Source organism: Enhydra lutris, unplaced genomic scaffold (genome assembly GCF_002288905.1).
Source record: "Enhydra lutris kenyoni isolate GAN:26980312 unplaced genomic scaffold, ASM228890v2 scaffoldscaffold93, whole genome shotgun sequence".
NCBI classification, from domain to species: domain Eukaryota; kingdom Metazoa; phylum Chordata; class Mammalia; order Carnivora; family Mustelidae; genus Enhydra; species Enhydra lutris.
This window is the reverse complement of record NW_019154177.1, coordinates 226620-252055: the sequence shown is the minus strand read 5'-3', so window position 1 is coordinate 252055 and position 25436 is coordinate 226620. Positions and strand designations below refer to the sequence as shown.

At 56.6% G+C, this 25436-nt stretch overlaps 2 protein-coding genes across 2 annotated transcripts; one reads left to right on the top strand and one right to left on the bottom strand.

Moving 5' to 3' along the window:
* Positions 1–9236: 9236 nt before the first annotated feature.
* LOC111138587 (tripartite motif containing 15) lies at positions 9237–18564 on the bottom strand. The gene is given in 10 exon segments (XM_022490603.1): positions 9237–9248; positions 10861–11033; positions 11654–11686; positions 12052–12167; positions 13528–13550; positions 14271–14501; positions 15631–15726; positions 16711–16983; positions 16985–17098; positions 18307–18564. Coding segments are annotated over 10 exon segments (1329 nt in total).
* Positions 18565–19110: 546 nt separating this feature from the next.
* On the top strand, positions 19111–25141 carry LOC111138633 (tripartite motif-containing protein 10-like). Its single transcript, XM_022490664.1, has 7 exons — positions 19111–19554; positions 20669–20764; positions 21349–21579; positions 22183–22205; positions 22463–22578; positions 23617–23649; positions 24624–25141. Exons 1-7 carry the CDS (start codon positions 19111–19113, stop codon positions 25139–25141), a joined length of 1461 nt encoding a protein of 486 aa, XP_022346372.1.
* Positions 25142–25436: the final 295 nt, after the last annotated feature.

Below are 25436 nucleotides of genomic sequence, written 5' to 3'. Positions count from 1 at the left end.
CTGGGTTCATTTACTTTATTATAACCTTTGTGTGGCTCCAGAGTGCTTGCGTGAACGGCAGTGGCCTGGGGTCCCTCCTGGGACACGCCGCCGCCCCAGACAGCAGCCCCCACGTCTCCCTGTCCCGCCACACCAGCCCCATGCTCTCACCCAGCATCCACACAGCCAAGGACGGCCCATGACACGGCGACATTCCGTGGCACACCCAGAATCTTTCCAAGGAAAATGCACGGTCCCCTACCCAAAGGAGGCGCCCCCAGCGCCCTCTGACACACGCAGCCCCCCAACCATCTCCTGTCTGCTCTCTCTGCTTGTTTTCTAATTGTCATCTTAAACACAGAAATGGAAGATCTCATTTATGACTCTTCCCCTTTTTTTATTTTTCATTTGTTCTTTTTACTTTTCTTTCTAAATACAGATATGCAAAATGTGTCACTTGTTAGAAATAAGACACGTTATTAATATAATGAGGTCAGTTAATCTACATTCGAATCCTGAGAGACAATAATCACTAGCATATTCTTGAAAATTTACATTTATTTTGTTGATCGATGTGAATTGTTTCCTAAAATTATACTCTCCTAATCTTTTATTTTTGGGAAGATTTCAGAATTCTCAAAATGCCGCTTATCCTTTCTTGGAAAGAATTTTTACATAATGAAATTTTTGAAAAATATTAAGGTGATCGTTGTATAATTAAAAGCTCCTAGGGGACATTTGCATTTGAACAAAACAGGAACCCTTGCAGGTCCTGGTTTAACGCGTTTCGTGAGCGTGAAACTTCCAGAATAAAGCATAGACGATGAGGTGTCCGCACGAAACAGCAAATCCCTGAAAACACACACGTTATGCCACCACGTGAGGACAGAAAGGTGCCACGTGGAACTTATCTAGATTCTTTTGGACATTTTTATTTTTTATAATCATATTTTTAAGTATTTTTTATGTGAACTTCACCTACACGTGTGGTCAGATCTATGGAGCGTTTATCATGGGAGAGAAAAGAGCAGCCCCCTCCTCTCCCCGGGGTGCTCCTTGCCAGGCGATTTCCTCGATGCAGCTTTGGTGTGGGACTGTCCTCCGTCCCCCGGCAACCGGGGCTCTAGCTCTGGACCTGGCCGCCTCGTGGGGTGCACACCTGTCCTGCCCGGTGGCCGAGCCTGAGCGCAGTTTACCGAGTCCTCTGCACATGGGTCTGTGGGGACAACCCGCTCTTCCTGGACAGAGGAACCGCCTTTCTCTCCCCTTTGGCTTCATTTCCTACGTCCGCATTACTAACCGAAGCCCGGCGTGTTCACTGGTTGTCAGCCTCCATCAGTGCCCGGTCGTCGGCTGCTGTGGTCGGTGTCCCGTCCTGTCTCCCACCACCCTCCGTCTGTGCACAGCCCCGTGGGTTGGGCTTCCCTGTTTCCTCATCCTGTGTTTTCCTCTTCTTTGCTGACTTCCTTCTCGTAAACCGGTGGCTTCCTGATGGGGCGGGTAAGTTGCTGTTTTGAGATGTTGAGTATCTGCAAGTTCAGGGCCTTTCAGTTCAGGGAAACGTTGCTAAGTTTTTTCCTTTTTTTTTTAATTTCATTTTATTTTATTTTTGTGTGTGTGTGTGTTCCAAAATTCATTGTTTGCTGAGTTATTTCTTTTTCTTTTTTTTTTTTTTTTTGACAGATCACAAGTAGGCAGAGAGGCAGGCAGAGAGAGACAGGAGGAGGCAGGCTCCCTGCTGAGCAGAGAGCCCGATGCAGGACTCGATCCCAGGACCCTGAGATCATGACCTGAGCCGAAGGCAGAGGCTTTAACCACTGAGCCACCCAGGCGCCCTGCTGAGTTATTTCTTGACGGTTGGCACCTCCTTCGTTTTCTCTGCCGTCTCTGGCCTTCGTGTGGCTCCTGCACTGGTTTTCCGAGAGGCTGGGGTAGGCGAGGACGTTTCCAGGCTGGGACCTGGAGGGCGGTGGGCAGAGACCTGGAAGAGGACGGTGATGGGTGCCGAGCCGGTGTCTGCTGTCCCGCGCTCGCTCGGCCAGGGCTGCTGTGATAGGGAGAGTCTAGGATCACACGGGCAGGGGGACAGGCAGGGACAGGCTGGGAGGGGACACCCGCATGTCTGCAGCAGGGTGCAGGGAGGGCAGGAAGAGCAGGGGAGGGGTTGGCACAGGCGGACCATGCCAGCTGCGGGGACCACACCGCCGGGTCTGGGGTTAGGGAGCCGCTCAGACGGCACGCATGCTGCCCCTCCTACACCCCCGACACCGTTCTTCGTGGGGGTGCCCCCTTCCTTCAGGGAGCTCGTCCCATGAGAGGCACAGACAAGTATTAAGCAGTGCGGGGCGCCTGGGGGCCCCAGCGGCTGAGCAGTGAACTCTTGGTCTCAGCTCAGGTGGTGACCCCAGAGTCGTGGGACCCATCCCTGCCGGGGCTCCGCGCTCAGTGGGCGTCCGCTTCTCCCTCTCCCCCTCCCCACGCTCATGCTCTCTCTCAAATAAATTAACAAATCTTTAAAAATAAATAAATAAATAAACTAAGCACAGCAAATACAAACATAGCATATGTTGGGAAATAAGCATCATGGACCTAAAACACTATGGTTGCTTTTTGAAATATCTTTGTGCCGAGAGAGAAGGAAGCCGAGAGTCCGGGAGAGGGGACGCCGGGGGTGAATCTGCTGAGCGAGGGCCGGGCAGACCGAGGCAGTAGGAGGGGCGCGTGCGAGGCCGCGCAAACGCCATCTGCCATTAGGCCGACGGCCCCGGGTCTGGGGTTCGGGCGAGGGCAGCCCCACGACAGCTGGGCCTGGTTGGGGAGTCAGGCTTGGGTCTCACTGGCGTTGCTTCTGAGAGTTCTGTCGGCATCTGAATGGAGAGGTCTCCTGGGTGAAGGGCTGTCAGAGTCAGGGCCAAGCCAGAGACTTGGGAGTCAGAAGTACACAGGGGCCAGCTAAGGCCCTGGGGCAGGTGTGGAGATCGACACTAAGAGGGGCCATGCTGACACCCGGGCGCTCCGGCGTCTGTCCACGGCCGAGGAGGAGCCGGCAGAGATGCGAGCAGCAGGAGCAGCAGCCAGTCAGGTAGAGGCCCGGCACGGCCAAGATGACCCTCAAGAGCTGGTGGGGGTGGGGGGTTGCCCCGAGCGGTCATGGAGCTGCTGCTGACTTGGGACTCCCCACCACGCCCCTGCAGCCCAGGGGTGCTTCACCGTCCACGGGCGGTTTGCTGAACCCCGCACGCATCTTTGTAAACTCCCTCCGCTAAGCTGGGCTCAGTCACCCCTGCTGGTAGAAAACCAGCTCTGGGCTGGGGAGACGGAGAGAAGGAGAGGAAGGGGTAAGGCTGCTGCTGCACGTTTCCAGGAATGGACGCAGGAGGCCCTCCACACCCAGCTTGAGCTGTTGGCGTGAAGTTCCGGGCCCTTGACTGTAGTACAGAGGGATAAGCTGGTGATGACTCAGTTCGTCTCCCAAGGGGTGTGACAGAGAAAAATCAGGGGCCCCCAGGGGCTCAGGTCGTGATCCCCGGGGTCCTGGGATGGAGCCCCACACCGGGCTCCCTGCTCAGTGGGGCACCTGCTTCTCCCTCTGACCCTTCTCCCAACTTGTGCTCACTCTCTGTCTCAAATAATTAAAATCTTTTTTAAAAAGACTATGTTTACCCTTAAGTTCAGGGTTCTTTGTATAATCGTTGGATGAATTATATTTTGTTATTCAAATATGCTCTATCTTTATTAGAAGAATCTTATTTTGTGGCTCCAATATTCTAGATCCTAATCATTTTCTGTGTCTTTGAGTATCAGTGACTGAAAGAAATATCTTTTAAAATCTGCTGTTCTGTTCTTTTTGTAACTGATCATGAATTGTTAGATGTATGAGAGCTTAGTATTGTTATAGTTTCCAGATAAATTGTTCCTTTTACCAAAATGTACTATCCCTGTTTCTCCACCTAATAATATTTCTTGCATTGAAATATGTCTTCTCTGACATTGATACAGTTACATCGACTTTCCCTTCACTATCACTGCCCAGTATTTTATTTTTAATCTTTCAGGGTCATTGTTTTATCACTTATTTTGTAAACAACATAGCTGGATTTTTTTTTCCAGTCTAGAAACTGGTCTTTCAGCAAATAGGAGTTATTCTGTTTACATTTATTGTGATTATTGAGAAACCAATAAATTTTTATGATCGTATTTTATGATTTCTATTTGTCATTCTTTTCTGTGCTTTTTTTTTTCTTTGTTGGGTTAAATTTTCTTAATCCCCGTGTTTCTCTGCTCCTGGTTGGGAAGTTACATATTTTCCTTCTCTCTACCCATAAAGTCTTACATGCATGCTTGAATTAACAAAACGTAGAGTGTCTCAGTGTCCCTCTGTCCTCCCGACAGTGCAGCTGATGAAGTCTTCCCGGTCCGGCTGACGGGCGATCGGTCTCACGGCCGTTGTCATTCGCCTCACGGGGTTGCTGAGGACGGTGGCTCTGGGATTCCTCCCTGGGTAGGGCCTGCTCTGGTCCTCTGAATTTTTCTTCGAGGTTCTCTTGCGTCTGGATCTGCGGTTTTTGTAGTGTCTGGATTCTAGTCTTTTGTCCGTTCTATGTATTGTCAGTGTCTTTCCCCAGTTTGTAACTTACCTCTTCACTCTGTTCTGGCGTCTTAGTAATCAGAAGTCCTTAACTTTAATGCTGGGGAACTTGTGGTGGGTGCTGTGTTTATTCCTTAACTTACCCACCGGTCTTACTGAAGCAGTCCTCCCTTACTGCAAGGTCATGTGGTGACCCCCCAGAGCACCTTCCATGTCCAGTGTTTCCCTCGTGTTTTGGTGTTCACCTTATCCGAATCCGCCATGCGCCCGCTTTGTTTTCGGGCGCCTGCCCGTGGGCCCTGCTACTGTTGGTCTGTAGGATTTGATGTCTGTGCCCTGTTTGCTGGGTGGGAGGCACTGCCCGCTGTTATCAGCAGCGGCCGGGAGCCTCCCACCGTGCCAGGCGATGTCTGCGTGTCCCCCTGTCGTGAGATAGCACAACGTGCATCCATGGGTCTTGGCCCTGGTTCCTAGCACAGAGCTCCCAAACCCTCATACTGTCCTCCGTGATAATGGCTCTAGGAGCATCCCCCGTTCAGTGCGGTGCCTCTGGGCAGGCTCCTGGACAGGGGTCTGGTCCCCAGAGACCCAGCCACCGCAAGCCGAGCCGTTTGGGTGAGGGGCAGGGAATGGAGCTAATGACGCACATGCCCTCGTGAGGGCGCCCCCATGAGATCCCAATCACACGGAGTTGGGGGGCTTCCAGGCGGCTGAGCACCCCCACGCCCAGGGGCAGCACCCCAACTCCAGGGGACACAAGCCGCTGCACCTGGGACCCTCCTGTAGGATCCCTGGGTGTCTCTTCATCCGGCTGTCATCTGCACCCTTTATCAGTCCTTCAGTCAACCAGAGACTAGTCAGCGCGTCTCTGCCCACCGTGAGCGCTCCTGACAGGTCAGTGGAGCCCGGGGAGCCCCCGTGGGAACCTCTGGTCCACCGTTGATCACCAGAAGCACAGAGGACGCTGTGGGCTGGTGACCGGCATCTGCGAGGCAGCGGGCACTCTCGTGGGATCGAGCCCTTCACCTGTGTGATCAGATGCTGTCTCCAGGGGGACAGGGTCAGAAGGGACATGAAGAACAGAACGTCCTCCTGGTGTCGTGAGAACGGCTTAATGCAGGGATAACTGTGCACCCGGTGACCAGAGGGAGGTGCCACCCGCACACAGGACAGGAGGCCTGGCAGCAGCACACAGCAGGAAGAGCTGCGTGGCTCCCCGCAGAGGTGGAAATCCCTGCTTCTCCTTACACAGGTGGTGTCTCCTTCACTCCGTACAACAATCCCAAGGTAGACACCGGTTCTCGGTTTTCAGACCGGACTAGACGGTTAGGGAGGTTCAGTAAGCCTCCAGAAGCTCACAGAACCTGAGCCCGTGCTTTCCGCTGAGCACAAGGGGCTGGGGAGACCACGCACGACCTTGGCTCCAGCTCTGTGGGAAACAAGGTGACGCACCAGGGCGTAGAAGCCCCTACTTGGGGCCGGGAATGGACGGCTCTGTGAGGACAGGTGTAAAGTCGCAAGTTCTGGAAGGTGGGAGGGATCCTCTGTGTCCTTGGGCCCTGGGCAGAGGGGAGGGTTTCCCAAGGCTGAGTCAGGTGCCCAGCGGGAGCCCTCGTTCTCTAGGGCACTCACCCGACTTCTCGAACACCCAGCACACCCTTCTCCCACACCCTTCTGCAGGGCTCTCGGGCCCCACCCAGCCAGTCTCTGGAGCCCTCTACAAAGAGAAGCCTGTGAGCCAATGATCCTGGCGGCAATGGCCTCATTGTCACCATGAAGATAATTAGCTCTGTGTCCTCTTTCAGAAGGGGGTGGGGCAGGGAGACTGTACAAAGATAACATGCACTGCTGATAGCCACCTAGTCCCAAACACCGTAGTCTACACAGCGCTTCTCTGTTTAGTGTTTTTTTAAACTCTTCTGTGGATTTGAATACTTTTTTTAACTCCCTATTGTGACCTTCTGGCAAGGAAGCTGCAGTGTTCTTAGAATTCAGGACGCCCCCAGCCCTGGACATGCCGGAAAGCCAGCCATGACCAGAACCCGTCCCGCCCCCTCTCCTTCCTTCACCCGGGTGCTGCGTGTGAACTCTGGGCCTCGGTCATCTCTGTCCCCGAGTGTGGTACTGGACTTAGCCCAGATTTCTCACTAGACCACAGGCTTTTCAGTTGTATGTGAGAGAAAGAATGGGTAAGTGGAGGTGACCCGGCTCCTAAATAGGGTTTTTTTTTTCCTTTTCTGGCAGATGAATGGATAATGAAGAAGTGGTGTATAAACACACACATACACACACACACACAATGCAATATTACTCAACCATCAAAAGAATGAGATCTTGCCATTTGCAACGATGTGGATGGAACTAGAGGGTATTATGCAAGTGAACTAAGTCAGAGAAAAACAATTATCTTATGATCTCACTCAGATGTGGAATTTCACAAACAAAACAGATGAACACAGAAGAAGGGAAGGAAAAATAAAATAAGACAAAACTAGAGAGGGAGACAAACCATAGGAGACTCTTAATCACCGGAAACCAGCTGAGGGCTGCTGGAGGGGAGGGGGTGAGGGCGGGGGATGTGGTAGCTGGGGGATGGGCATTAAGGAGGGCACCTCATGTGACGAGCCCTCGGTGTTGTAAGCAACTGATGAGTCACTGACCTCTCCCTCTGAAACCTCTAATACATTATATTAATTATATTATGTTAGTTAATTGAATCTAAGTTAAAAAATAAAAATTTAAAAATAATAATAAATAGGTCCTCTTTGGTGCACATTTAAAGGGTCCAGAGCAGTTTGATTCCCGCTCTGCAGACCACTCACTGGGCCTCCTGCGAGGGTCTCCTTCTGAGCGTTTGTCCCAAGTCTTGGGCACAACCAAACAGCATCACCTGCGGAGCAAATGCCACACTCTGCACCAAGCCCGTTGCACGCTGTGACACTGTGATTTATAGGAACTATGCGTTTGACCAAAATATATTTCTCGTGTATTTTTGGTCTTTGTCCACAGTTCCTGGCTCATGGCTCCTAAAACCTTGGAATTTCCCGAACCATCTTTTGTTATAATTTTCAGTCTCTTGTCCTCGGTTTCTGAAATCTCTTCAGAGCTGTGAGGGTGATGGGTGTTTTGTTATTGAAAACAGGCTCCCTTTTTCCCCAAGTGGTTTATGTTAACAAGGCAACTGCCATTCATGATTAGAAGGTTGAAACTTTCAGTCCCACACCCTGATTTCTGGGGAGGGGAGAGGGGCTTGAAGTTGAATGCATCACCGATGACCACTGATTTAATCAGTTATCCTACGTAATGAAGCCTCCATGAAAACTCCAGAGGACGGCGTACAGAGAACTCCCAGCCAGGGACCAGAATGCTTCCCCCACGCTGCCACACTGGTCTTCAAGCTTCACGAAGACAGAAGTCCCTTCGCTCACCACGTCCCTTATGTATCTCTTCATCTGGCTGTTGATTCAGATCCTTAATATCTGCAATAGGTCAATAATATAGTGAGTAAACAGGTTTCCTGAGTTCTGTGAGTCACTCCATAAAATTAGTGGAACCCAAGGAAAGGGACATGGGAACTTCTGATTTACAGCCAGCGGGTGAGGCATCTGACGTGGAGGGCAGTCTGGCGGGCCTGAGCCCATAACCTGGGAAATCCAACGCCGTCCCGTGTAGATGGTGCCAGAATTGAGTGGAATCTGCCGGACACCTAGCTGGTCCACATCATTGGCGTCGGGGTCAGGAAAACCCATCTACCCCACACTGGGGTTGGGTTCCAGAACTGCATTACGCCTATTAATCCATTTAAGCCACATATAATCCTATAGAGCAGGCATTTTGATTGCTTTTTCACAGAAGACTAAGACTCCGAGAAATTAAGTAACTTCCCTCTGGCAGAGCATAGGGTTTGACCCCACAACAACCAAGCCAAAGGGCTACGAGCTGTAGCAGGATCCGTCGGCCACAGTGATCGGCCCCGCGGAGGTTATCAAGGGTCCCCAGACACACACGGGCTAGAGACTTACAGTCTGGCACAAAAGTCAGTACCAAACCAATCAAAAGCCTTTCTCAGGAGTCTGGGATTGAAGGTCCACAGTAAGGTGTGCGGGGTGGGGGCAGTGATGTAGATCCCTGCTTGGAGGGGTCTGGTTGCAGCCCTAGCATCCCCTGAGAACTTTCAGAAAATCTCAAGTCCCTCCCTACACCTTTGTAGTCAGAACTTGATTTGAATAAAACTCTCAGATGGTGTTTAAATGCTAAGGTTTGCAAAGCACCGAGGTAGATGGTGGCTCAGCCAAGAGGGTCCTGGGCAGGTTAAAGAATCTGTATGTGGTTGTGAAACACATCAGCAGTGAACTGCATCGTTATCAGGTAAAGTCATCAGAAAAGTTGGGACGCCTGGGGGACTCAGGCAGTGAAGAATCTGCCTTCGGCTCAGGTCATGATCTCGGGGTCCTGGGATCGAGCCCCACATCAGGCTCCCCACTCAGCGGGGCAGGAGACAGTAACCTACATGTTCTTTGCTGAAAGGAAGTATAATGAGACATAGCTGACGTGTTCTGTAGAACACTCTAGAAGCCATAAACTAGATGTATGTACAGCAACATGCCTGGATCTTAAAGCCGAGATCGCAGCTCAAAAAAAGGTAGAAACAGTCCTGTACTAGGTATGTTCAGAGCTCCCCCTGTAGCCGAGGACATGTGAAAACATGAGAGTCGTGCCTGTGGGGGTGAGGAGAATGGGAAAGAGAATCGAGGGAGATCGGGGAAAGTGTAGAGAACACGAGAGGACCTCGCCTGGGCTGCTGCGGATTGCTCACCAGGACCCATGGAATATGACTGAGACAGCTCTCTGCCCTGAAGTCCAAGGAAAAGGGGGGAATTGGCAGGAGTGGGAAATAAAGGGCACAAGTGAAGCCAGCAAGACTGCCCACAGATAGGAAGACCACCCCGCGTGCAGAGCAAAGCAAGAAGAGGGAGGCCTGGGCTGGGGCTCGCAGGCTGCTGTAATCACGGTTCTTGGGCTGTGGACCGAGTCCTCCTACATACCCCATGTGCGTCCTCACAACCACCGCTCTGGTTCTCTGAGGCACTCCAAGTGCATGGCAGCCCCTCACATAAGCCAGCAGCCCGGCTGCTCTGGCCGGAAGCGGACAGAGCTCAGTGCTCTCACAGTCCCAAGAGCAGCAATGCTTACAAAGAAGCACTGAGCCCAGGGTTCAGCGGCTGAGGCTACCCCGCCAGAGATAAAGGGTGGTTTACATCACAAACCCTGCGTTTCACACTGTCCTGTGGGATCACCAATGGGTGATTTCCCCCCAGGCAGCTCCCCATTCTCCTACTCCTTAAGCTTTCAAATTCCATTTTCTTTCTTATGCAGAGCAGTTTAATTTTGGCCCAGAGCCTCCATCTGTGCCTATCCACACCCCTAAATTACCTGAGCCACTCACCCTAAATTTAGTCACAGTTGGAAATACAGTGTAGGTGGCTCATTCGCTTTTTCAATTCCATACTCAAGCCAAAAAAAAAAAAGGCTTGCTTGTCCAAAACACTAGGTCAGTGCACAAGAAGTGAACCAAAGCCCCATCATCCAGTAATAATAATGGTAATAACAGTGACTATCCGAGAGGTTCCTTAGACCTGAACAGCATGTCATCTTAGGGAACAGTGCCATCAGGGACAGGACTGCGTCCTGGTCCCAGAGATCCCACTGACCTGCGCAGATGAGACCCATGCCATGCAGAAGTGTGACGGTACCTATACTTTATTAGACACCCTCTACAAGAAAGAAACGTGACCTAATGTCAGAAAGGAGGGGACGTGGGAGTCCCGGGGCTGGAGGAAGAGGCCCTGCGCCTGCAGCGTCTCCAAGCGCGCGACGGAACAGGAACCCAACAGTCAGCTCCATCAATTAGAACAAGCCCGGCTCAGCTTTGCTTTCCCCGTGGTGATTATTTCTGAAGCTCCGGCAGTTTTTAGCGTAGTGGTGTTTTGTTCTCTTTTTCTAAAGCGCGCGGGCTCCCCAGCTTTGCCCGTGTGCCCCAGCAGCCCCCTGGTCTCCGTGGCGGCGTCCCTTGGACGACGCCCGCCGCCGCTGAGGCAGACAAGAACCTGTTTCCCAGACCGCCGAAGCAGGGCAATGAGCAGGCGAGCGGGCGACGAAGACCGGGTGCCCTCTGCGGCGGGGCGCAGCCCGGCAGGGGCGCGCCGGGAGCAGCAGGTGCGAGAGCCTGGGGTCTGAGCTCAGGCCCCGCCCCCTCGCGACCCGCCTCCCCAGGAGCTCCCCGCCGCACCTACCTGCGGTGGAGCTTTGAGAGACAGCCGGGGGGTGCCCAGCGCCGCCGGGACACCCTCGGAGCGCAGGGTGCTGTGCATCAGGTCCTGCTTGTCCCGGGTGAACGTCGCCGGCTTCCTGTCCTCGGGGAGGGCCAGGCTCCGGCTGAGGGCGCGCGGGTCCGGCGGGACGGGCCCTGCGGGAAGAGAGCAGGGCTGGGAGGGACGCGCCCCGGGCGCACGCGGCGCGGGGGAGGCAGCGGTCTGTTCCCGGACGGAGGACCGCGGTCTAGCGCCGTGCGGGCCAGTGCGGCGCCCTGAGGGTGTGCGTCTCAGAGCGCAGCCGGGGCCGGCATGCCAGGGTGCAGTGATTCAGAGTCTGCCTTGGAACAAGATCCCCCGGTGTTCCTCTGGCACGTTAAATCAAGTAAAATAGACGCTGTTTTTTAAAAACTATGCATTTGTTCAAGTCCACAGAGTCTGGCGCAATGCTGGGCAGAACACACACGCCCAACCAAGAGTTTCATGACTATTTTTGAGGAGATAACATCAGACAAGGAACAAGCGTGAACAGCACTAAGCCCTTTACATGTGTGCATTCCTCTATGTCCTGGCCTCCCATGGGGTCCGAACCAGTGTGTGCTCCATTTTAAGGAGAACGAACCAGAACCAGGAGGCACACTGGCTTGCCATGACTCATAACCAGCAAAAGCGAGAGCAGACCACCCAGTGGTCAGGCTCCAGACTTCGCAGAGGTAACTGCTCTGGACTGACTGGACAGAGGAGAGAAGGAATCCCCAAACCCCCAGCTGTTTACCTGAGTCTGTTTCCAGATGATGCGCCAGGTTTTCTGAGAGAAACAGAAACAGAAAGGTGTGTGACTTGTGATTTCCCACAAGCATTCCCAAGAGCAGAGCTGGGAACCGTGTGAGCCCAGGGGCGGCAGATGGCCGTCTGCTCTGTGCCCTCTGCTGTGGTCTACTGAGACACAAGCCGCCGTCACCTGCCTGGACGCTCAGCCCAGTGCAGGTCCCTGGGGAGAGAAGATACTCTCGGGACCAGTCCCACTGAGCAGAGCGAGGCCACCAAGGGAAGGCTTAAGAGAGGGAAGACACCAAGAGCCAGGCTTGGCAGGCAGGGGGAAGGTGGTGACGGGAGGAGGACACAGCTGTCCCACCAGCGGGGGATGGGAAAGCTGCTGCCCCTCCCCTTTACCTGAGAAGGTCCTCAGCATCTCTGGGAGGGAGAGTGTTTTCCTGTGGAAATCTCGGATCTTCTTGACAAGGTCTGGAGAAATTGTCTCTGGATTCACAAAAGTCCTTGTCTCATACCTACAGACAACCAGCCCTTAAGAATTATAGGTAGGGGTGCCTGGGGGGTTCAGGGGGTTGAAGCTTCTGCCTCCGGCTCTGGTCATGATCTCAGGGTCCTGGGATGGAGCCTCTCATCGGGCTCTCTGCTCAGCAGGGAGCCTGCTTCCTCCTCTCTCTCTGCCTGCCTCTCTGCCTACTTGTGATATCTGTCAAATAAATAAAATCTTTTTAAAAATTAAAAAAAAAAAAAAGAATTAGAGGTAGGTCCTCTAAGAGAATGTCTGGGGTCTATGGAGGCTGGAAGGGGCAGAGATCATTACCCTGTTTGCCTCTAGAGGACAGTACAGTGTCGGTGGAAAAATGACCTTAAAACTCTTCTTTCTAATCTGAGTGCTGTTCATTACTAGGGGAAAGGGGGTGGGAGGGGAGATAAGAGAAAACCGGTAATAGCTCCGTCCTTGCCTGTCCCCCACAGCAGGACCTCGAGCAGGCTCGGTGCCCTCATCAGACCAGCTAAAGGACTGCACAGCCCTTTAGCTCTATACCCCAAACACTCTTTGAAAGTTTGGGAGACATGGGACGCCTGGGTGGCCCAGTTGGTTAAACGGCTGCCTTTGGCTCGGGTCATGATCCCAGGGTCCTGGGATCGAGTCCCACACTGGGCTCCTTGCTCGGCAGGGAGCCTGCTTCTCTCTCTGCCTCTGCCTGCCACTCTGTCTGCCGTGCTAACGCTCGCTCTCTCTCTCTAACAAATAAATAAATAAAATGTTTAAAAAGAAAAAAAAAGAAAGAAAGAAAGTTTGGGAGACCCTTCCCAAGCCTTGGACCCCAGGTCCAGACCCTGTGGCTGAATAACAAGTGCTCTTTGCAGAGCACAGAGAAGGCACAAGTGCAAACAGCAGAGGACAGCATGGGGCCAGGGGCTGCCCTTTGTGGTGGCTTCTGCAGCCCCTGAAGGACATGGGGCCACTGAGCTGGGAAAGGACTGGAAACACATGCCAGTCTCCCACGCTCTGTGCCACCGCAGTTTATAAACAATCTCTCCCCTCGGAGTTACAGTTTACATGCTGTTCAATGCTGACTCGAGTACCAGTAATTTTGAGAACTAAACAGGCGTTCCTACATCAGCCTAAAAACACGATTATGGCTTATAATTTCACCTCCATGGGAAAACCGTATCCCTGATACCAAACAACGGACTCTTGGAGCACAGCCCTTTAGGTGGAGACTGTGTGTCTGTCTGTCAAAGTGAATTTGCATTCCTGTGGGGGGCAGGGTACAGAGGGCCCCCCTCGGTCTGTGTCCAGGGGAACAGAGGTGAGAGGAACAAAGTGAACATCCCAGGTGTCAAGGAGGCAGGACTGGGAGAAGGCCCTACCTGCTCTGGTCGGCTCTGACATCCTACAAAAGAGAAAGAACATGCACTCAGTGTCCACACGTCCTTCCCACCGGAGACTCCACACAGCCTGTCCTCCTTATCATCCGGCCTCAGAGCTGTCTCTTCCCGAGCCCTGTGTCTGCTCCGTTCCCTACTCATCACACCTCTGTCACATCCCGCCTCCCAGCTCATTTGGGACTCTGCTCAGGTCATTAGAGCTGGCTTCTTTGACTTAGCCTTCTCTGGGGACCGTGTTCTGCCTCCAGGGCTTGAGGGCTGCTGGGGAACAGGGTCCAGGCTCGAGTTACCCGCCGGACCCGATGGGAAATGGGATAAAAGAATGATAATCTGTGTGAGCCAGGGACCATGCTAAGCATTTCGTATGGACTGTTTCCTACCATCTTTGCACGAGCTCTGTGAGGGAGGTGCTGTTATTATCCCCACATTTAAGAGGGCTCATGAGGCTCGCCCCGGTCGCATGGCTGGAAGACCCTGTCCTCAAACCCAAGGCCCCCCAACTGCAAGGTCCCTGACACGACCACAGTGGGTAGACAAGTCATCCGGCCTTCCTGGGTCTGCAGTCTGTAAGCTCTCTGGGCTGGTGCAACCCGAGACCTGGCAGTCCCTTCCAGTGGAACCAACGGCCACTTGCCCTTCCCGCCTGTCCCAGCATCCCGGGCCCTCTGCCCGTGTCCCCTCCTGGTTGGCCCCTCCCCTAGCCCACGGGGCGGGCAAGGCCTCACTTGCAGTAGGACGCTGGCTGGCTGCTGGCTCTGCTCCTCCAGCTCCTGGGCCTGGGCTCCGAGCCTGGTGATCTCCTCGGAGAACTTGGAATTGTACTGGTCCCTCTCCATGCAGGTCTGCAGCTCCAGCTCGCGTAGCCTGGCCTGCAGGAGACCATGCTGGTCCGCCAGCTCCTGCTGAAGCTTCCCAAACGCCGCGTCCACCTGCTGCTTCTTGCTTTCAATGTGAGTCTGCGCGGGGTAAATGGAGAAACAGGCCAGGAGGAAGATGGGGAGGCTGGTCTCCAGGAGGGTCACCTGTATTGTCACGACTCAAAGACACAGGGAGTCCCTAGCTCTCTCAGTACTATGGCGGAATGGGTCTCAGAACAGACTTGCCAGCGGTGAGGGCTGTGCCCCTGTCTTACCGGAGAGTCTAAGAACAACGCCCCAGAATGCCCTCAGAGCCATGTTGAGCTTCTCAAGCACCCTTCCCCATCTGCAACATGGCTCTCACCTCACCATGCCTTCCCTAGAGTCAGGAGGAGCTGGTGGGAGTTGTCCGTCCAAGAGCCACTGAAGGAACCAGGCCGTGGTTCGAGTGTGTGGCATCGCTCTTGTCCCCTGACATCGCCCTCCGCACGGCACGCTTGGAAGGGAGCCAAGGAGAGCTGCGGGTCTCTTCCTGCCCCACAACTCTGTTCCCTTGGTCAAGGCACCCGAAATTCTCAGACTGCGGCTTTCCTCCTGGATGACTGTGTAGCTCAGAGAGGTGGCCCTACAGCTCACCCGACGTGCTCAGGCCAGCCCCGCGGTCAGCGACACTGACACCTCACACACCTACCCACCCCTTCCTATCTGAAGGCAGTGCTTTAGGACACACGGAATGGGATGGGAAGAGTGGCTCTGGGCCAAGACTCCCGGCTTCTAGGGACACCTGCTGGCTTAGTCGCGGAAGCGTCTGACTCGATTTCAGCTCAGGTCATGATCTCAGGGTCCTGAGAGCCAGCTCCGTGGGCGGGCTCTGAGCTCAGCTGGGAGTCTGCTTCAGTTTCTCTCCCTCTCCCCTTCCCATTCTCTCTCTCTCAAATAAGTAAGTGTTAAGAGAGAGAGAGATCCGGGCTGTAGCCACGTCATCGTGACCATGGGCTTTGCCCTGCGGGACGTTCCGCTCCCGGACCTGTTCTCTCTGTAAAGCTGCTGAGAAGATGGGTCCTGGGCCAGGACTCAGAACCATCTCTAGCCGTGAAGTTCTGGGATTCCACAGCCTTGACCCTGAATGCCCGCGCAGAGAGGCAAGGACGTGAATGAGGACAGCACAAGAGTACCTGACAGGGAGCTTCCCTCAAGCCCCTGAAGACCAGATATCAGAAGCACTTACCAGAAGCTCTTGGAGCTTCCTGTCTTCCCGCTGCCATGTGGCCTCCATCTTGCTCTTCTCCAGGCGCAGAGCTTTCAACTGGCTCCAGAGATGGTCCTGTGGGGAGAAGAACGGGCAGGGAGCGGCGGCTTAGTTCACAGAGAGCGTCTGCTGAGTCCCAGGTGCACCGGCGATGGGGAGAGACTCAAAGGTGAACAGGGCGGTCCTCATCCCTGCAGAGATCACCTGGAGATCACCGCCCCGCCTGAAGGACAGGGAAGGCGGAGTCCGGGGTGCCAGCAGCTGGTGGGAACACAGCGAGGCAAGGGGCAAGGGGAAGCTGCAGAGACAGAAAGTGCTTACAGTGGGTCTAGAGAGGGTCTGCGCGTGCCACACACGCCTGGACTGTCCCTCAGGTGGCACTGGGGCCCAGTGACCATGCCGAGCTTTCCTGGCGCCGGGGACCCACAGGAGGGTTTGGCGCAGGGGAACAACATGGTCTACTGCGTGTTTTGGCAGATTGGAGGATGCTTCGAGAGGGCGAGAATGGACACAGGGAGAGCGAGAATGGACACAGGGAGAGCGTTTGAGGCAGAGCAAGTCTGGGCAAGGATGGTGAGAGCCTGCATTTGGAAGCGGTCGCGGGGATAAGTCCAAGACTCAAGAGCTGCTTCAGAGAAGATCACTTGTAGACCCAGAGGCTGGATGGACAGAGCGAGCAGGGGGGCCCAGGCGGGCCGTGTCATGCCCCCCCCCACAAGGAAGAGGGGCTCCTGCAGGCCGGCCTTGCTCTTCCCTTGCATCCCTCTCAGCCCAGCAGTCTCGGCCTTGGCAAATCCCATACCCTGTGTGGGTCCTGGGAGGCCAAGGTCACCTGCCCACAGTGGGCAGAAGACCGTCCCATGCACTCGTTCACGGATGCAACTCTCTGTGCCTGTCGCCATGGGGCCCCATGAGGCTGAGGTCCCCCTGAGCCTGTGAACAGCCACACGTCCACGGGGAGCCATGGTCCTTCGTCCAGATCCCTACCCGTTCCCTCCACGGTGGGCAACAGGACGCTGTCCCAGCCCACACAGGCCCCCCAAAAGCCGTCCCTCTTACCCGGTAGGGCTGAACGGCCCCATTGAGGACGGCTGCAGGGTGGGTGCAGTGGGAGGGACTCTCCCGACAGACCACACAGAGCAACTCAGCATCGATCTCACAGAAGAAGTAAATCTTCTCACCGTGCTCCTCACAGCACGTCTCCCCCAGAGGGCCCAGGGGCACAGGGACCATGAGAGGCTGGGTGGGCTCCTTCTGCTTGCAGAGTACACAAGGCAGCACCTGGCAGGAGGGCCGGGCCCCCATCCGGGAGGGTGGGGGGAGGCACAGCCTGGCAGAAGATGTGTCCACGGGTGCAGATTACTGCATCCTCCAGTGTTCCCTTGCAGGCTGCATGGGTGGGCTCCTCACGGGAAGGCACAGAGGGCACCCCGCTGCTGTCTGCGGCCTGTCCACAGAGGCCTCTGCCTCAGGCCACCAAATCCCCTGTCCCTGATATCCGTCACTCCTGCGTGAGTCATGGAGGGAACACAATAGGAGGCTGCAAGAAAGCGGGAGGGTTCGGCCTGGGAAGCCACCGCCACCACCCATCAGCTGAGTAGGTTCAAACTCCAGGGCACTTGAAGTGACCCAGCATTTCCCAGCAGGAGCCTGGTCAGTCTGTCCTCCGCTCCTGTCGCGTCCTTCTGTCCCTGGGGTGGGGAGCCCAGCATGCATGAGCTCACAGGGAGATGGGTTTCCTGGAACCCCACCCTTGACCGCTGTGGGGTGGAGAGTTCTAGGAGGAAACACAGGGAGGTGACATTGCTTCCTGTCCACTGAGCCTGTGGGAGCCACCAGCTTCCACTCTCAGGTGTGCGCTCGGTGTCAAAGTCCAGACTGCGGAGGGAGGGGTTCTCCAGCCACTCCTCTGCCTCCCTCTCGGCTCACCTTACCCACCCAGGCAGACCTCCTCACCTCTGCCGCCGCCAGCCGGGGAGCCAGTGTCCCCATACAGTCCACTTCCGTTTTTAACAGCCCTTCGGGACAGGTGTGATTACCTTCACTTGACAGCATGACATGTGAACCGACTTCCCTGAGGTCATGGAGTTGGAGAGCTGCGATGCAGGGGTCAGTCCGAGTCTCCTTAGCTCAGGGCCTGTGCCCCCAGCCCCTGTGCTTCCCCCACGTGATGGTCCAGGCTGCGGTTCATCCGCTCCTTGCATCTGTGCATAAAACCCAGGGGAACCCCATTCTGACGCTAGCCATCCGCCCTGCGCTGTTTCCTTCACTCTGCACCTGAGCTGCTGTGTGTACCCCATTTCCTTCCCAACCGCCCTGGCCCTCCCGGGCGGGGGCGGCCACCCACCACCGCCCTCCCAGAGCCCGCAGCTCCACGCCGCCACCGAGCACGGGAATGTGGCGGGTCCCAGCAAAGACGCGCAGCTCTCCAAACGATACACCTGTTAGAAGGAACGCAAAATACCTCGTTCCTAATTCTTAGACTGGTTACACGTGGAAATGATTGTATTTGGGGCTAAATAAAATACTAAAATTAACTTCCCTTTTTAAAATACGGCCAGGTGGAAACTTGAATTGCACAGGTGGCTCCCGTGGTGTTTGCATGGGGGCGCGGCTCTGGGGCGCTCAGATCTGAGCACAGATGGGGGCCCGCACCTCCCCATGCACACGCGGGGTCCCGCGCTGGCAGTGCCAGGCTCGCTCCGGAGCGGCGGGGGGCTCCAGGCGCACCGCGGACAGACACCGGCGTGAGCGGTGGGTCCTGAACAAGTGCCGGCCGTTCCCGGTTTCCTCCCTGCTCCCCACGCAGGGCTGACTCTCGCCTCCGTGGAAGCCGGCGGCAGGCCGGGGACGTGTCCCTGAGCGCAGCCAGCTTATCTGCGCCCTCCCGCTCGCTGCGCCGGCCGATACCATATCTCCCTGGGGGCAGCTGGTCCTACCGCAGGGGGCTGGTGTGGCCTCTCCGGTCCCCGACCGGGTCCACCTCCCACCCCAAACAAGGACTATCTCTGCCAGTTGTGGACGGCGAAGATACCGCGAGCGCAGGCACAGGGACGGGTCAGACGCCGCGCCCTGGGCTGTGGGCTGAGCCCAGACGGTGCCTGAGGACGGCTCTGGAATGCCGGGCCTCCTTCCTCCCTCTCCTGGAGCGGGGGCGTCCGCTCCTTTGGGAGGAGGACAAGAGGACCGTGGCATCAGGTGAGTGCCCTGTCCTCGGGGGTGCGTGTGCGCGTGTCTGTGCGCGCGTCTGTGTGCACATGTGAGTGCGCGTCTGTGTGTGCGCACATGTCTGTGTGTGTGCCTGCCCGTTCACGACCACCAGGGTGTCTGTGCGTATCTACGACATGGCCGTGTCTGGCCGTGTGAGGACGAGTGTGTGTTCTTGCTGTTTTCCCAGATCCTTCCAGCTCAGCCCCACACAGAGAGTGACCTTGAGGTGCCAACGGGCACAGCGGGGCCATGGCCACAGCTGCCTCCGTGACCAGCCTGGCAGATGAGGTCAACTGTCCCATCTGCCAGGGCACCCTGAGGGAGCCGGTCACCATCGACTGTGGCCACAACTTCTGCCGGGGCTGCCTCACACGCTACTGCGAGATCCCAGGCACGGACCCCGGGGAGGCCCTCCACGGGGAGGCCCTCCCCTGCCCCCTCTGCAAGGAGCCCTTCCGCCCGGGGAGCTTCCGGCCCAACTGGCAGTTGGCCAGCGTGGTGGAGAGCATCGAGCACCTCAAGCTGGTGTCTTCGCCGGACTCCGAGGCAGAGGACATCTGCAGGGAGCACGGGGAGAAGGTCTACTTCTTCTGTGAGGACGATGAGATGCAGCTGTGTGTGGTGTGCCGGGAGGCCTGGGAGCACCGAGCCCACACCGTGCGCTTCCTGGACGAGGCAGCAGGGCCCTACAGGGTAGGAGAGGGCACGCGGGGGTCCGGGGCATAGCCCGTCTCCCTCTCCCTGTCCTCCCTCGGGCAAGAGCCCCAGGCGTGCTGTAGCATGTTCCGTGTTGCTCACATATGGCCACAGATTCCGGGGCTCAACAAGGATGCGTGGACTGTTTGGGTGGCCACTTGGGCCAGCCCCGCACGTCTGAGGGTGTCTGCATTTGGGGGACAATAGTGCAGACAGTGTGATGTGCACGACGTGCATGTGGTGTGTGCAGGGAGGCCTGTGTGCTCGTGTTGGTGAATAAACCAGTGTTTGCGTGCAGGGGGGCAAACCCGGGTGTGTGGTCCTCCCCGTCATCCACTGCGTGTCCACGAGCTCGCCAGCATCTGACGAGAGAGCACTCTCTGTCTTTCTCAGTGTCCCTATGTGGATGTTCGTGTGTGAGTTCCTGTTCCTACTCTACTCCACACCAAGCCGTTTTTACAGCAGTGTGTCGGCTATTTTTATGTTATCCAAGTGTCTTCTCCCATCTGGAATCAGACACAGAAAATGGGTTCTATTCACAACAAGGGACTGTGTGTATGCGTTCCCTCTGAGAGAGATGTGAGCAAGTCGGAACACTTTCAAGGAAGGGCATATCAGGCTCGGGACAGATCCCAGGCCTAGCTTACCAGAGACAAAACAAATTAGGGTTGTTGTTTTTTAAAGATTTTATTTATTTATTTGACAGACAGAGATCACAAGTAGGCAGAGAGGCAGGCAGAGAGAGAGAGTGGGGGAGCAGGCTCCTCACTGAGCAGAGAGCCCGATGTGGGGCTCAATCCCAGGACCCTGAGATCATGACCTGAGCCGAAGGCAGAGGCTTAACCCACTGAGCCACCCAGGCACCCCAACAAATTAGGGTTTTTAAGCTGAAGACAGCCAGCCTCGGATGGGGAAACTGAGTCATGGGCTGTGTTGGCACAGGGAGAGTTTCCTGGAGAGCACAGCGAGAAGGAAAGGGCCTGGAGAGAGCCAGATGCTGCGGACAGTTGGGACACAGGTGTTGTCAGCCAGGGGTGCTCCCTCCGTCAGGTCATGTCCTCTTCACGAGTCATTGCTTCTGTGTAACATACTACATACGCTTTCTCTCCAGGAACAAATACAGAAGTGTCTTGAGTGTCTAAGGAAAGAGAGAGAGGAGATTCAAAGAATCCGGTCGAGAGAAAACGAAAGGATACAAGTCCTCCTGGTAGGTCTCCATCTGCTCCCCGGACCTTGTCCCTCCGCCCCCCGGGATCCAGCGGCCCCCTGAAGCCAAGGCCACGTAGCATGGGGACTGGGGGGTCACTCTAGTGACCACTCTAGCTGACTCCCACCCAAACGAGCTCATCTCTGCTCGGCGTGAGGTGGGAGTCGGCAGGACCTCCCAGACCCGCTGTAAGGCTATAAGGACTGAAAGCGATTCGGCCCAGGACACAGCCTTGTGCTGAGGGGAGAGGGCGCCCTGTGAGAGGCAAGAGGCGGGCTGTCCCACCGCCTCCTCGGCTAGGCTTCTAGAAGCCCAAACGGAAGGGGCCAACGCCATGCCGGGCCGTCAGCTCCCAGAAACCGCCTGGCAGGAGGGAAGGAGGCCACAGCAGTTCCCGCTCCATCTAGGGACCTGGGGCGGGGGCTCCAATTCTCCACCCAAGGAGGAGGACGTGGATCTGGGCCGGAGGGAGACGGGGGTGAACTAACTGGGGAAAATGAAGGAAAGGGAAGCAGAAGAAAGGGAGGGAGAGGAGGAGGAGGAGGAGGCATCACCCCTCCCGGCCTCCCCTCCTGCCCCTTCAGTGTCAGGTTGCCACCAAGAGACAGAAAGTGGTCTTCGAGTTTGCACACCTCAGCCAGTTCCTGGAGGAGCAGCAGAGCATCCTCCTGGCCCAGCTGGAGGAGCTGGATGGGGACATCCTGAAGCAACGGGACGCGTTCGATGTCCTGGTCAGCGAGGAGATCTGCCGGTTCAGCAGCCTGATCTCCGAGCTGGAGGAGAAGAACGGGAGGCCGGCCCGAGAGCTCCTGACGGTGAGACCGCCCCACCTGCGGCCGCCTCTGACTTCCAGCGCCCTCCCATGTCTGAGCCACCTCCCCTTCACCCCGAGGGCAAGAGAGGTCCTGAATTCCAGCGCCTGCTCCCCAGACAGGCCTCAGTCACTCTGCATCCTGGCTTCTCACTGTCCCACGTCCATCGACTTGGGGGGCCCTTTTCTTACCTGCCTCTCAGGGATGCTGTGAGACTCCAACAGGAAAATACAGTGGAAACGAGCAGTTTGAAAAGCATCTCATGCTCTGCAAAGAGATGTCCTGTGCTGTTTCCGAGGCCGGGTATGCTGTGGGGCCACCCAGCACTCAGGAAGCTGTTCCGGAGATAGCGGGCGCCCAGCGAGGCATCAGATGGCAGCGTGACTGGGGGCCACACTCCCGGTTTACGGGACTGAGAGCAGGGGCCTTGGCCTCCAGCTGGCTGCCAGGTCCTTCTGCTGTGTGGTCGCGTGGGATCAGGGGCGGCCTCTGTGACCCCAGATGCCTCACTAGCCCCAGAACTCAGCGGCTGCAGGATCTTGGGTGCTTTTCCTCTGTGGCAACATGGTGTTTGTCTGAACTCCTGCTCTCCCCTCTTTCTCCTAGGACATCAGAAGTACTCTGATAAGGTAAGCTGCCATTCCCTCGTCTCCCGCGGGCATGCTCACACGGCGTCACAAGCCCGACCCTTGCATGCCCACAGCCTTGTCCCATCAGCGGCACAACTTCATACACATGTGTGCATTTGCACGTGCAGCTGCCCAACGGTGGGCAGTGGGGTGCGTCCCCGAGGAAGTGTGTCTGCCTGTGGGACCTGCTTCCCCTGTGCCCGGTTCACAGGGGGCCAGCTGAGTCTGGAGAAACCCCACTCTTTCCGTGCCCCTAGATGTGAAACCAGAAAGTGCCGGAAACCAGAGGCTGTGTCCCCTGAGCTGGGCCAGAGGATTCGGGACTTCCCCCAGCAGGCTGTCCCGCTGAGGATGGAGATGGAGATGTTTCTGGGTAAGAGGACCCCAGGGTTTCCCCGGGCATGGGGGTCCATGAAGCCTGGGACTGGGAACGCCCCCCACACTCCACCACTGCCCAAGGCTTGAGTGACCTTTGGCTCGTACCCTTCTGGTGCCTTCCTGGGCTGTCCTTCTTTGCACGTGTTGGTAAAATCTGCCGGTCAGATTAACGTAACACGGTAGTAATAGAGATGAAGGTCTCTGGAAAAAAATTAACTGATCTGAAAAATAATTACACAAGTAAATCTGATCTGCTGACCTTGAACAATATAAAAAATAATGATTAACAAAATCCGTCGTTTTTGATAATTTAAAAAGTCTGCAGAGGCACTTGTCATACATGGTAAGTTTCTGATGATGAACTTGGCTAATTAGGCAGAGTGTTTCTTCGTGCCGTGGGGCTGCTGACTCTCTCGCATCTCCCCCTCCCCCATCTGGCCGGCACTCCAGGCCCCTGTGGCGACTGGGCCCGTGTTCCTGGAACAGGCCATGCTGGTGGGAATGGGTGTGATGCCGGGCGTGAGTCAGGCATGTGGCTCTGCCAGCGCCCTGTCCCTGACGTCAGGGATGATGCTGCCCTTTTCCACATGGCCCGCCCACAGCAACGTCACCTGGATGGGCCCACACTGGAGCCTGCCAGCAAGCACACCCAGCGACCTGGCCGTGAGGGATGTTGTCCTCTAATCAAATCTGACCTTTGTTCCAAAAATTTCCCAGGAGAGTAAGAACTCAATTCACCCCCTTTTCTGTTCTTCTGGTCGATGTTTCTGGGGCACATGCTCTGCCCCATGTGAGAGGCTGCACAAGGCAGACACAGGCCCCCCAGGGCCAGGCGGCTGCCCCCAGGCCCCAGAGTCAGACGCACGCTGTCGCTGCTGCTCCGGATGCTGACTGGGGCCAGAAGCACGGGTCTGGGGGTCTGTCTGCTGTCCCTGTCCCGTCCCTCCCTGCTGGGGCCAGTCTCCTCACCACTGAGTGGGGTGTGGTTTCACAAGACAAACGAGAGCTCATCCTGGTTTGTTCCTCTTCACAGAGAAGCTGTGCTGCGAACTGGATTCTGAGCCAGGTAGGCAGCCTGTGCCAGGATGGGCGGGGGCGGGGAAGCCGTGTGTCGTCGGGTCCCCTGCCAGGCGCCCCGGAGTCCCCTGCCCGCGCGCACACACATGCACACACACACACACACACCCTGTCACGAAGCGCGTGTTCTCATCTGCACCTGACGGGCAGGGACAAAGGTCACACCAGCCGGGACGAGGGTCATCAAGAAGGGTTTCCTGGGCGAGGGGACTCTGATCTGGGTTTGGAATCCCACCGTTGGAATCACTGGAAAGCGCGCTTGGTCTCTGCGGAGTTTAACGGCACAGTTAGCGGGAAGGCAGCTGGCGCAGGAGCCACCCACGGCACCTGTCGGCCAGAGACCCGGGCGCCTTGCGCTGCTGGGCCACGGCCACACCTGCATCTAGAACCGTCCCACCTGAAGGCCACACTGTGCAGGGTCCGTGCTATGTTTCGTGCTGGGAAGCGGCCCTCTGACTCGGACGGATTTAAAATCATGGAGGCAGCAGGAATAAGCCTCAGGCGAGCCCGAGCGCTCGCGGGGTCAGACCAGGCGTGCGCCGGCCGCTGGGACGGAGCCGAGGTCCTCTCGGCCCTGGAGGTCTCAGAGGCAGGAGGGGTGGGGGCCAGAGGCAGGAGGAGTGGGGGCCAGTGGCAGCAGGGCAGGCACAGCCTCGGGAGGCCACGCGTTTGCAGGGACAGGGCTGCCCTCCAAGGCCGGCACTGAGCCGAGGACGGCGGGTGTGGAGCCCGGGCGTCTGTGGGCAGGCGGGAGCACACACCGTCACTGGTCGGGCTGCTCAAAGCCCGGACTCTGTCCTGGGTGGTCTGCGGGGAAGTCAGAGCATCGGGACTCCTGGCATGGTTCTGGGAGACACGCGTGCCACAGGCACGGTGATGTGGAGAATGACACTAGCAGGCGGAGGCGGGGCATTAGCTGCTCCCGCAGGTCGTAAGCGGTGCTGCCGTCTCTGTCCTCTGCAGCGGACATCTGCCTGGACCCCCAGACCTCCCACCCCAAGCTCCTCTTATCTGAGGACCGGCGGCGCGCGCAGTTCTCCTACAAGTGGCAGAGCTCGCCAGACAGCCCCCAGCGCTTTGACCGGGCCACCTGTGTCCTGGCCCTCAGTGGCTTCACGGCGGGGAGACACACGTGGCTGGTGAAGGTGGACCTGGCCCACGGGGGCAGCTGCACGGTGGGCGTGGTGAGCGAGGCCGTGAGGCGGAAGGGGGAGCTACGGCTGCGGCCGGAGGAGGGTGTGTGGGCCGTGAGGCTGGCCTGGGGCTTCGTGTCAGCGCTGGGCTCCTTCCCCACGAGGCTAGCGCTGCAGGAGCAGCCCAGACAGGTGCGCGTGTCCCTGGACTACGAGGTGGGCTGGGTGACCTTCGTCAATGCGGTCAGCCAGGAGCCCATCTACACCTTCACGGCCTCCTTCACCCAGAAGGTCTTTCCCTTCTTTGGGCTCTGGGGCCGAGGGTCCAGCTTCTCCGTGAGTTCCTGAGAGAGGCGGTCACCCTCTGCTGGGACCAGCTCCCTGGAGGATGGTGCGAACGCCACCCCTACCAGCTCCCTGGGGGACGGGGTGGAAGCCTGGCAGGGTGAGGACTTGAAGGGCAAGGTGGGTGACCCCATGTGCTGATCAGGCCTCTTCCCTGACACCTGTGGACAGCCTGGGGCTCCAGGGACACAGGAGTCCTGGGCTGGGGCCAGAAGACTGGGCTGGAGACCAGCCTGTGGCCACCACTGTGTGATCTGGGGCAAGGCACCTCTCTTCATTCTGTCTTTTTCCAGAGAAA